The 12,210-nt window shown below is 44.4% G+C and overlaps 1 protein-coding gene across 1 annotated transcript; it reads left to right on the forward strand.

Annotated features, from left to right (window-relative positions):
* On the forward strand, positions 7,101-8,495 carry LOC107637096. Its single transcript, XM_016340543.1, has 2 exons — positions 7,101-7,697; positions 7,818-8,495. Exons 1-2 carry the CDS (start codon positions 7,101-7,103, stop codon positions 8,493-8,495), a joined length of 1,275 nt encoding a protein of 424 aa, XP_016196029.1.

Consider the following 12,210-nt stretch of genomic DNA (forward strand, 5'->3'; position numbering starts at 1 on the left):
AAGTAATTCTAAAATAAATATCATTGTAAAATAAATTAAACTATTTTTTATTTTATATAATATTAATAATATAAATATTTTGTTTTATAATAACAATATTTAGATAAAATACTCTATATAAATTAAAACACCTATTTGTAGTCGATAACATAAAGTTAGGATGAAATAATATTTATTTATATAAATTTTTAGTTTTTTAGTATTGGTTTATGTGTGACTCCATGCCTCCATCGATCCCACCTGAAATAATCAATGGAATAAATTGTGTTTTTTTATTGAAGTTAAAAAAAACAAAATATATAGATAGATTTTTTTTATAACAAATATGATTTAATTTATTATTTGTTACAAATTGCATTAACTTAACAAAATATTACAAATAATTGAATACAATTATTTATTATATCGCTTTATTTATTATTATTATCTCCTAATCTAATAAATTAAAAATTAATTTATTACGATACTAAATTTCATTTGAGGATTTATCACTTGTCAGTGACTTGTTGTATTCTTTTAATTATTTAATACCACTTTTTTTCTATTATTGGTCAGCCATTTTCTAGTTCCAGACCTTTTTATTTTTCAATCCCCTCCAATAGCCCACCTCAATAAAACTCCTTTTTTGGAAGCCAATTTTCATATTTGTCATTGCAATTAATGTTTTTCATTTACCACACTCTTCCTTTAGTACATTGTTCTACGGGTTGCCATACATGTCATATGTTGCAAAGTTATTTGCCAGTCAACACATAGGTATTCTTAACCATCCAAAATCATGCCACTAAAGAACTCACCTATATATATATATATCCTTTTAAATAATTTTCAACCCTTCTATTTTCATGCAAAGTTCATTTTCCCATGGTTTCTCATGTTAAGCTATTTTTGGAAGGAATGGTCCCCGAATTAATTGTGTAGTGGCTACCTAATAAGCTTAATTATGTTCTTAGCTTTCATTTCTATTTCTGATTCCATAACTCTTCCTAATCCCCATCCCCAAATTAAAATAAATACTACTACTATGCATGCCACCTCCATCTATCTCTATAAAACACCTTAATTTGAGCCTTCTTAATACTTTTAATTTATTTATATTTTGTGGCTGCACCTAATACACATGCATCGTGTATGCATAATTTCACTCAAGTAGTGCTACTGCTACGTACTGTACGTAATGCATATACGGTATACTAATTTATGTCTATGAATTACTGCATGAATTAAATAATTTGGTTAAGTGTATATATATATCTGCATGAAGAACATGATGATCAGGTAGTCTAAGTTGTTGTACATATATATACATACATAGCTAGTCTGATTTTCTTTACTTCTCACATAACAATATAACAGCAGCTTTAATTTTTACCAACTCTCAAAGCCATATGTAATTAATTACTTTAACACTTGCGGAGAAGGACTCATGATTTGATTTTGCATGCATATCTATTATTTGATCTCTTTAAGATGTGGTTATGCTTTCTATTGAAGGGTTTTACTTAGAATCGTTATGGTTACAGAACAATATCTTGGACTAACACTAACCAATAATCTCAATTTCCCACCTAATCGATATGTTTTACCATCATGAATCTATCTTTATTCCTCATGCTGTACTTTTGCATTTTTAATTGGAGAAAATTGGAGAGAAAATGGAGGAAGAGAAGGTACAGCATATAAAAGATGAAGAATTGGGGTTGGGGTGGTGGAAAGAGAGAGAGAGAGAATATTAGCAATTAAATCAAAGCTTATTGTTTAAATTTGTGAGAATCTTAGCAATCTTAGCAAGAGAGAAAAATCGCGTCAATTGATAAGCTCTGAAAAATTAAATTACAACCTTAGCTTGTGCATGCAAAAGTTTAACGCCCAAAAAATCTATGATTAAAGCAACAAAGCAAGACCAAAATAAATACAATACTATTTTTATAAAATGAATATTATACAAAATTTTTTGATCTATATTAAGTTATTGAAATTTTTTGGGAGGACTTCGGCCTATACTAGTATCCTCTGATAGTTCGTAATTTTACATGAATAAGACACAGACAAATAATATGATGAAATATGTGCACATATGCATGCATATACTAATTAAATATGGATGATCAATAGTGGGAATAATGTATATATGAACTACTAATTAGCACGAGAAGCTAAGATATAATCACTTTTCTTTTATATACTCCAAAATACAGCATGTACACAAAAGGAAAATAAAAAATCATATGAAGAAGAGAATATTACATGATGAAAAATGTACAGGGAGAAAATAATGTAACAAATTTTCGTCGTACTACTTTTTTCAAAACTTAAGTTGATAAAAAATAACATATAAATTATTATATCTTTAACATAAATAAATAATTTAATTTTAACATAAGCTTAAGCTAGATTTAAAGTATATATATAATTTACGTTAATTTTATTACAGAAGCAAGCACATGATCAGGAGATTATGATGATATACTTGTCAAAAATTTATGTCCACTAATCTATGATGTTATATACCTTGTCTTGTCTACATTTCCAACTCTAATTCCTGAATTTAGGTATTGTTTGCATTTTTCTTTGTGTATGCACTTTGTGCAAGTTAACCCAAAAATGATTCTCATCATTAATCATGATAGATTAAACAGAAAATACTCTTGGGACCATTCTTTTTCTTTTATCACCCTATTAAATAGGGAATGCTCTTGGGACCATACCCCTATTTATAATTAGTTTTCAATTTATTTTTTTCCGTTGACTATTGGCTTATGGGGAAAAATAATGAAGGTTCCTTTATCTTGTGATGAGAGAAGGAATATGTCACCACTCACAAGATGTTATTGAGGACAATGCAACAATTGTTGACTCTTCCAAGTTCCAAGTCCTCCAAAGTACAACTAGCTTAGTTACAATGTCCAAGCGGGCACAAGTGGTTTTGTTTGAGTTATTTAAGCATCATATCTTGGATTCGATTTTTAAGATTGTTTCTGTGCAATAGATTTTATAACCAGTTCACTTTTGATTAGAGTTTTTATTTTTTTAAATTTTCGTATTTTTTATCACTCTTAAGATTTTGTAAGAAAATAAAAATGATCTCTCCATGTATTAATTTATTAGGTTTTCTTTCAATACAGCTAGAATCCCTTTTAACCTTATCCGTTACGATAAGATTTTAATTATAAATGCCGTTTATTTTGAATTTGGCATCCTCACTCACACTATATATTGTGATGGAAAAAAGTTTGGCAACAAAAAATTTTCAGTCATAATTAGCCAAAATTTTTCATAAAAATATATCAAAATTAAATTTTTAATTATATATATTTATATTTGTATCACTTCTAGTTAAAATAGTTAGGGCTACACTTTTGTTAATTTGACTATATATAGGGTTTATGTGAAATTAAGTTAAACTTTATATATAATTATATTATGTGATTATTTAGAAGAAGAGATAAACTTTGTTATGATGATTATATTATATGATAGGAAAATTTTTAAATATTTTTAAAATATATATGTATTAGCAATTTTAATTATAAAAAATATACATTATTTATTAATTGACATTAACAATTAAAATTATATTAATATTTTAAGAATGTTTAAAAATTTTCTATACGAAAAATGTATAGGAATATAGAGCGGCGGAGTGTCTTTGCAGGTAACACCCCCCTCTCCACGAGAAGCACGGGACATCGGGACCTCGCATCCTTCGATCGGCAGTCCACAACCTGACGAATCCCTACCTACATCCCGAATCGCAATCCGAACCGTCCGGTAACCGACCTACCGAAAATTGGCGCCGTCTGTGGGGACCTCGTCCATGGACTTCGTGCTAGTCCAAACTGGGACAGGCTGCGAGGCCGCGCCCCCCGTGCCTGGGGGAGGCGCCGTTGCGACGAAAACTCGACAACAACAGAGGTCGCCTCCAAGGGACACGACGCAAACTCACGAAAGACGCCCTTTTGGAGGGACCAGCGACAACCACGCCAGGATAATGCAAGAGCTACGCCACAGGATGCAAGACTTGGAACGCAGGCTAGCAGACAGAGAACGCGACCAACACACTCTGGAGCAAAGCCCCACCAGTTCCCGCTCGAGGAGCCGCTCAAGGCGCACACCCAGCCCCCAGTATGAGTCGGAAAGCACAGGGGGACGGGGACGCGCCAGAAGAAGAAGTCGAGACCCCATCATCTACGCCAGACGCGAGAGGCGACGCGCATCGAACAGGGGCGACGAGGACGTGCGTCGGGAGAACGTCGAGTCGAGAAGAACTACCCAGGGACCCATGATAATAGGAGCGACCCCTTTCCACCGTTCCGTACTCGAGGTCCGGCTGCCAAAACTCTTTGACAAGCCAACAGACATGAAGTATGATGGAACACAAGATCCCCTGGAACACTTAACGGCCTTTGAGGCCAGGATGAACTTGGAGGGAGTAGGTGACGAGGTAAGATGTCGCGCCTTCCCGGTCACCTTGGCTGGCCCAGCAATACGATGGTTCAATAACCTCCCGCAGGGCTCGGTGACCCAATTCTCCGACATCAGCCAGGCCTTCCTAGCTCAGTTCACGACCAGGATCGTCAAAGCTAAACACCCGATCAATTTGCTGGGAGTGACCCAGAGAGCCGGGGAGCCGACCAGGAAGTACCTGGATCGCTTCAACGACGAGTGCCTCGAGATTGACGGCTTGACGGACTCGGTGGCAAGTTTGTGTCTGACGAACGGCCTCTCGAATGAGGACTTTAGGAAACATCTTACCACAAAGCCCGTCTGGACAATTCAAGAGATCCAGTGCGTGGCCAAAGAGTACATCAACGATGAGGAAGTTAGCCGGGTCGTGGCTGCCAATAAACGGCAGCCCGCGTACAACCAAACCCGGCACTACGAGAGCAGAGAGAGGCCAAATGAACACGCCAGGGACGGCGGTCCAGGTAAAGCACCCAAACCTGTCCCCAGAGTCGGGAAGTTCACTAACTATACCCCCCTCACGGCGACGATCACCGAAGTTTACCAACAGATTGCAGAGAAGGGGATACTGTTGAGGCCCCGACCTCTGAAGGACAGGACGGGGGGAAACAAGAACCTCTACTGCGACTATCACAAGGGTTACGGGCACAAGACCCAAGACTGCTTCGACCTAAAGGACGCCCTGGAACAAGCAATCAGGGATGGGAAACTTGCCGACTTCTCACACCTTATAAGGGAGCCGAGGAGACGTAATCGGGACCACGATAGCGAGGATAGGTCCCGGTCAACAAGGCGACGCCAAGAACCAGAGGGTGACGACCACGGCCTCACGGTGGTAAACGTAGTAACGGCCAGGAATACCGCCCCAATGTCAAAATCGGCACAGAAAAAGGACGCCAAGGTCCTAACGGTCTCCTCCTCATCTGCTAGAAGTTCCCGGGGTCTCCCATCCATCTCCTTCAGCCCAGAAGACCAATGGTTCGACGAGGTGCCGGAAAGCCCACCCATGGTCATTACGGCCAGGATCGGAACAGGCCTCGTCAAACGAATCCTGGTAGATACGGGGGCAGACTCAAACATCATGTTTAGAAACATTTTCGACGCCCTGGGATCGAGAGACGCCGACCTGGCGACCCACCAGCACGGTGTGGTAGGATTGGGAGACCACTTCATCAAGCCGGATGGAATCATCTCGCTCTCGACCTCCGTGGGGCAGGGGCAGAGACGAAGAACAGTCATGGCAGATTTTGTAATCTTACGGGATTCCACAGCTTATAACATTATCTTGGGGAGGAAAACCATCAACGACCTGGGGGCTGCCATTAGTACGAAGCTGCTCGTGATACTCAGGATATAATCAGATACCTATGCACCGACCCGACGAGGAAAAAACGGCGTTCATAACGCCAGGAGGGACCTATTGCTACAAAGTAATGCCATTTGGTCTGAAAAATGCTGGCGCCACATACCAGAGATCGATGAACAAAATATTCAGTGAGCTTATAGGCAAGACAGTGGAAGTCTACGTGGACGACATCCTCGCAAAAACGACACGGCCAGACGATCTCCTGAGCGACCTGGGAGGCGTATTCGCGTCCCTCTGGCAACACGGCATGAGGCTTAACCCGCTCAAATGCGCCTTTGCCATGGAGGCAGGAAAGTTCCTGGGATTCATGATCACCTAAAGAGGAGTGGAAGCCAACCCCGAGAAATGCCAAGCGATTCTCCAGATGAAGAGCCCGGGTTGTATCAAAGATGTCCAACGATTGGCGGGGAGACTGACGGCATTATCCCGTTTCCTCGGTGCATCGGCAGCAAAAGCCCTGCCCTTCTTCAATCTGATGAAAAAGGGAATAGCATTTGAATGGACCCCGGCGTGCGAGGAGGCATTCAACCACTTCAAGGAGATTCTAGCAGCGCCCCCGGTGCTCGGGAAGCCCAAGGCCGGAGAATCACTCTACCTCTACCTGGCAGTAACAGAGGAAGCGCTTGCAGCGGTGCTCGTGAGAGAAGAAGGGAAAGCTCAGCAGCCGGTCTACTTCGTGAGTAGGGCTCTACAAGGAGCCGAGCTGAGGTACAGCAAACTGGAAAAGCTGGCTTTGACACTCCTAACTTCCTCCCGAAGGTTAAGGCAATACTTCCAGGGTCACCGTATAGTCGTGAGAACGGACCAGGCAATTCGCCAAGTATTACAAAAACCTAATTTGTCTGGTAGGATGATGACCTGAGCCATCGAACTCTCCCAATACGACTTGCAGTATGAGCCTCGGCACGCAATCAAAGCCCAGGCAATGGCTGACTTCTTGGTTGAGGTAACGGGTGATCCCTCCGAGGAAAAGGGCACACGGTGGAGGCTCCACGTGGACGGGGCCTCCAACCAAACGTCCGGGGGAGCAGAGGTCATCTTAGAGAGCCCGGCAGGAGTCATCTACGAGCAATCGACCAAGTTCGAGTTCCCTGTGTCGAACAATCAAGCGGAATATGAAGCTCTCTTAAGCGGACTAATACTAGCACGTGAAGTCGGGGCAACGAAGGTCGAAGTATGCAGCAACTCACAGGTCGTCACCTCCCAAGTAAACGGAAGCTACAAAACCCGGGACCCCCTCCTGCAAAAATACCTGGAAAAGGTTAAAGAAATGACAAGTCAGTTCCAAAAGGTCACGATCCAACACGTCCCAAGAGAAAGGAACACACGGGCGGACCTCTTGTCCAAACTAGCGAGCACGAAGCCGGGAGCGGGTAACCGGTCTCTCATCCAGGGCATGGTGAAGGAGCCAACGGTCGCTCTCCATCTGATGGAGTCAAGCCCCTTGTGGTTGGACCCCATCATAAACTTCCTGGAACTCGGCAAGTTACCTGACGATGAGAAAGCAGCCAAAACTTTGAGAAGAGAGGCGGCCAGATATGCGATCATACAAGGACAACTGTTCAAAAAGGGACTCAGCCAGCCCCTATTGAAATGTTTACACCCCGACCAAACGGACTATGTACTTAGAGAAGTCCACGAGGGGCGTTGCGGGCACCACATCGGGGGCAAAGCCCTAGCGAGGAAGCTCATCCGAGCCGGGTACTATTGGCCGACAATGATGAAAGACTCAAAGAAATTTGTCAAAAGGTGCATAAAGTGTCAACAAAACGCCAACTTCCACAAGGCACCGGCCTCCGAGCTGAGTTCGCTGACGACCACTCGACCTTTCGGTCAATGGGGAGTTGACCTCTTGGGACCTTTCCCAGTCGGCCCAGGACAAGTCAAATACCTCATTGTCGCCATTGATTACTACACCAAATGGGTAGAGGCTGAACCACTGGCCACAATATCATCCTCCAACTGCTGGAAGTTCATGTGGAGGCAGGTGATAACCCGTTTCGGTATCCCAGAGGTCGTCATCTCGGATAATGGGACACAGTTCACGGACAAGAAGTTCACGGAATTCCTCTCTGGCCTGGGGATAAAACAGAGGTTCTCCTCGGTAGAGCATCCCCAGACGAATGGGCAAGTAGAAGCCGCAAACAAAGTCATCCTATTTGGCTTAAAGAAGCGCCAAGACAACAAGAAAGGAGCATGGGCCGACGAGCTCGCTTCTGTCCTATGGTCCTACCGAACAACCGAGCAAAGCTCCACGGGGGAAACCCCTTTCCGCCTAACATACGGGGTCGACGCGGTGATACCCGTCGAAATCGGCGAGCCAAGCCCCCGGCTACTGCTCGCAGGTGTGAATGAAGCGGTGGAAAAGGACCTGGTGGAGGAGACAAGGGAGATGGCTCACTTATCAGAAACGGCGTTAAAACAAAGAATAGCCCTGCGTTACAATACTAAAGTCCTCAGAAGAGATTTCGAGGAAAGAGACCTCGTCCTACGATGCAACGACGTCGGCGTGCCGACCCCGGGAGAAGGGAAGCTGGCAGCAAATTGGGAAGGTCCCTACAGGATTAAAGAGGTGCTCGGAAAAGGTGCCTACAAGCTCGAAAGACTCGATGGCAAGGAAATACCTAGAACATGGAATGCGGGTAACCTAAGGTTCTACTCATGACCAGACGACTCACCGACCTGAGAACCTAAACAGATAGTAAATACTTGCTCTGTTCGCATGATAATTTACCTTTTTATTTTATCAAATACTCGCCGTATTGATTAATTTGCCTAGCTAACGATTAACTCCTACTTGTCAAAAATTTTCGTACTTGTCTACCACTTCCCTACGTGTGCCGCGCACGAGCGCACCTTAAAACGGAAGACCGGGACTGATCACCCCGGGGGCCATCTCCCTTACGGCCGAAGCCAATGATGGCGACAACGCGACCACGGCGGTCCAAGCCATAACAAACATAAAACAGGAAAACGGGCGTGAGCCCACCCCCGAGAGAAATAACGGCAACAAATATAGTAAACGGCAACCCGGCCAAACGACTGAATAAGCATAATTTATAAAGAGTCAAAACAAAAAACGAGCAATAAGTTGTTCAGTAAATGCGTAACAAAATATCCTAAGTTACAAGATCTCACTTCTTCGGCACGTCAACAATCTTTCCGTCCTGGATAGTCTTGAAAACGCCAATTGCCAACGTGTCGAAATCAGGAGCTGCGATCTTTAGCTGAGCCTTCAGGGCATCTTCGGTCATGGAGATCGCGTTCTTTCCTTGCTCCTTGGTCACTTTGAGCTTCTTCTTAAGCTCTGCGACTTCAGCTTTAGCGGTTTTTGCCTCTGAGACGGCCTGTTCCCGCTCTTTCTCCAAGGCGGCAACCCGACCCTGAGCGGCATTCAGCTGACCCTCCAAGGTCATCTCACGCTCGACTAGCCGGGCCACGGTCTCATCGGACGCCTTCAACTTCTCCGCAACGGACGACGCTTTCTCCTCAGAAGCATTGAGCTTTCCCCCCATCTCGGACAGCTGGCCCTGGAGCAGTTCAACTTGGACCTTGAAGTCATTGTTCGCTTTGACAGAGGACTCAAGCTTCCTTCGGAGCGCCTCCATTCCCGACAACTCGAATTCAGCCTTTCGAGCTATCACGGCTCCACGAAGCAAGGTCCGGTATATCCACCTCGCCTGCCCGGACAGCTCAGTCCCATGAAAATGCTCCTCCGTCCCGGGTATCAGCTGCGAGTCAATAAATTTGGTAGCATCAAAGTTCCTTTCCATTATAGTGAGGGCCCCTTCCGGGCTGGAAGACATCCTCCGCCTCTTGGGAGTATGGATGAGCTCCACGTCACTGTCCGGCTGGGGGGTAAAGGACGCATGCCCTTCAACGGGCACCTCCTCACGAATAGGAGAAGCCTGGACCCCTGCAGTCTGTTTCCCCGACACGCCGGTATCCTGGGGAGAAGGCACAGCCTGGTTCTCCTTCTCCCCAGAAGGACCCTCTGATCTCCCAGCATCCTTTTCTTCGGCATTCTCGTCGTCACTCGCTTCAAAAAAGGTCTTCATCAAATTCTCAAGTCCGGTCACGGTGGCAAACATTTCCACTACAGCAAACAACAGACGCATTAGTCGTTAGATCGGGTAAAGAAAACAACATTAAACAAATGAAGGCAAACAAACAAGACAACTCACGGATATAGCTCCTGGCGACCTCCCATTCACCCATGAGGAGATGGGGGTTCACGGGGTTCTTTTCAAAAATAGCAGAAAGTACATCAGCTATTTGCTTATCTACGGGCGACAACCTTTTATACGTCACCTTAATGAAAGAGTTCGACCCCGCCCCAAAACTCCAATAAGTTGGGATAAGGCGCTCCCCCTCTAACGACAACCAAAAGGGGTGGCGACCTTTGACGGGGCGAACTTTGAAGTACTTATCTTTGAACCCATGGTAGGAGTCCTCGAAGAGGCCGAATATTCTCCTACCCTGGGCAGATCGGAAAGAAAGGAACCCTTTCCTAGCTTTCCCTTGTTTGGAAGGATTAGTAAGATTGAAGAAGAAGAGGAAGACGTCCACCGACACCGGTAGCTCGAGGTATTCGCAAACCAATTCGAAACAGCGGATTGAGGCCCAGCTGTTTGGATGGAGCTGTGAGGGGAGATGGATATCCGGTTGAGGAGCGCCATTTGGAAATCAGAAAGCGGTATCCGAAGGCCGACTTGTGTGAACATGGATTTGTAGAACCAAATCCAATCGGGGACACGAGGAGAGTGGAAATTGATCTCATAAATACGCTCGTTGGGGCAGGAACAGCGGTCTCATAGTTGACCTCCTCGTCTATTCCCCCACACAAGTAACCGGCTTGCCGGAACTCGGTCAACTCCGCCAGATCCATTTAGTTGGGCGAGTCCTTTATATCGGAAGTTACCCAGGCATACGGGTCGTAGGCCGCGCCAGATGCAGAAGCCCGGGAGACAATGCGAGGCATACCTACAGCGGGGTACCACTCCGTCAGTCTATGAGGTCGGGAGCCCATAAAAACCCAGAAACTACACCTTTTCAAACTCAAATCATGGCCAAATACGGTTAAAAGCTACGCCTATCACGCAAATCACCTAAAAACCTACCCAGGAATGGTACCCCTCCCTTAATTCATCTACCCCAGCATTGGAAAGTCATTTGGCAAAAGCAAACCAAGCATGCAACAATCACAAACAGCAACTACGCAGCAGTAAAACATAGTGTAAACACAAGAAAATAGGAACCAAGAATTACCTGAATTGGTTGCAGGAACTTGAGAGCCAAAAAGAGGCACGAGGGGGCTCGAACAAGAAATTTTGGATATCAGGGAGAGAGGAATGTGAAAATAGCAAGAGTAGGAGGAAAAGAGAAAGAAACTGTTTAAAAACCACCACAAGGAGAGCGAAAAGAGGCAGGGGTAAAATGGTCTTTGCGCACGGGGTTTTTTAACTCATTATGAGCACTTAATGCTCAGCGCGAAGAACGAAGCGACAAACGGACGCCTCAGCAAACCAAAAGACACGCGCACAAGAGACGCGTCTCCCCCACGGTCAGCCGATTCGACAACAACACACGAAACGGGAACATCACGCGCCACCAATAGCTCTCACGACCATCACTGGTGCGTCGGGGGCACTGTTACGGCCAGGCCTAAGATCCCCGCGGGTCGACCCGACCCGAGCTCCACCCGGTCCGGCCACGCATCCTGTAACCGACCCGGACACGCGTTCTGTACGGCTAGCACACAGCTATGGGACAGCATCCTTTAGGATATGGGCCTGTCCCCATGGGGCCCACTACTGACATGTATATAAGGGGAAGACTGGCTCTTCCCCCGAGGTACGTCACACATCACACTACCTTTTCCGCCTGCACATTACTGACAAGAGCGTCGGAGTGTCTTTGCAGGTAACACCCCCCTCTCTACGAGAAGCACGGGACATCGGGACCTCGCATCCTTCGATCGGCAGTCCACAACCTGACGAATCCCTACCTACATCCCGAATCGCAATCCGAACCGTCCGGTAACCGACCTACCGAACAGTATAAAATAAATAAATTTGATAAATAATATACTCTTTTAAGCCATGTATGTTTAATTAAAAGATAAATAATATAAATAATTAGCTTGATATATATATTGTTGCTTTCAATATATTAAATAATAAAATAAGATTTTTCCAAAGAAGAAGAAAGAGTATAAGAGATAGAGATACAGATAAGGCCTTCTATTATATACATGAGTGTACTAAGTAATAAGAAGTGCAGAATGGGGTCAATGAGTATGTAGGGATGCAAATTGGTGGCCCATTATATATTTTGGTTTAACATTATGCTTGTAGGTATAAGGTTGCATTTTCTAATAC

The sequence above is a fragment of the Arachis ipaensis genome, chromosome B04 (genome assembly GCF_000816755.2).
Source record: "Arachis ipaensis cultivar K30076 chromosome B04, Araip1.1, whole genome shotgun sequence".
Taxonomy (NCBI): domain Eukaryota; kingdom Viridiplantae; phylum Streptophyta; class Magnoliopsida; order Fabales; family Fabaceae; genus Arachis; species Arachis ipaensis.

What these genes read in the sequence shown, in the direction of transcription:
- LOC107637096 (XM_016340543.1), top strand. Translation starts at nt 7,101, where the DNA reads ATGACAAGTCAGTTCCAAAAGGTCACGATCCAACACGTCCCAAGAGAA. An exon ending in ACCTCTTGGGACCTTTCCCA is followed by an intron (nt 7,698 to 7,817) that starts GTCGGCCCAGGA and finishes ATGTGGAGGCAG; the next exon opens with GTGATAACCCGTTTCGGTAT.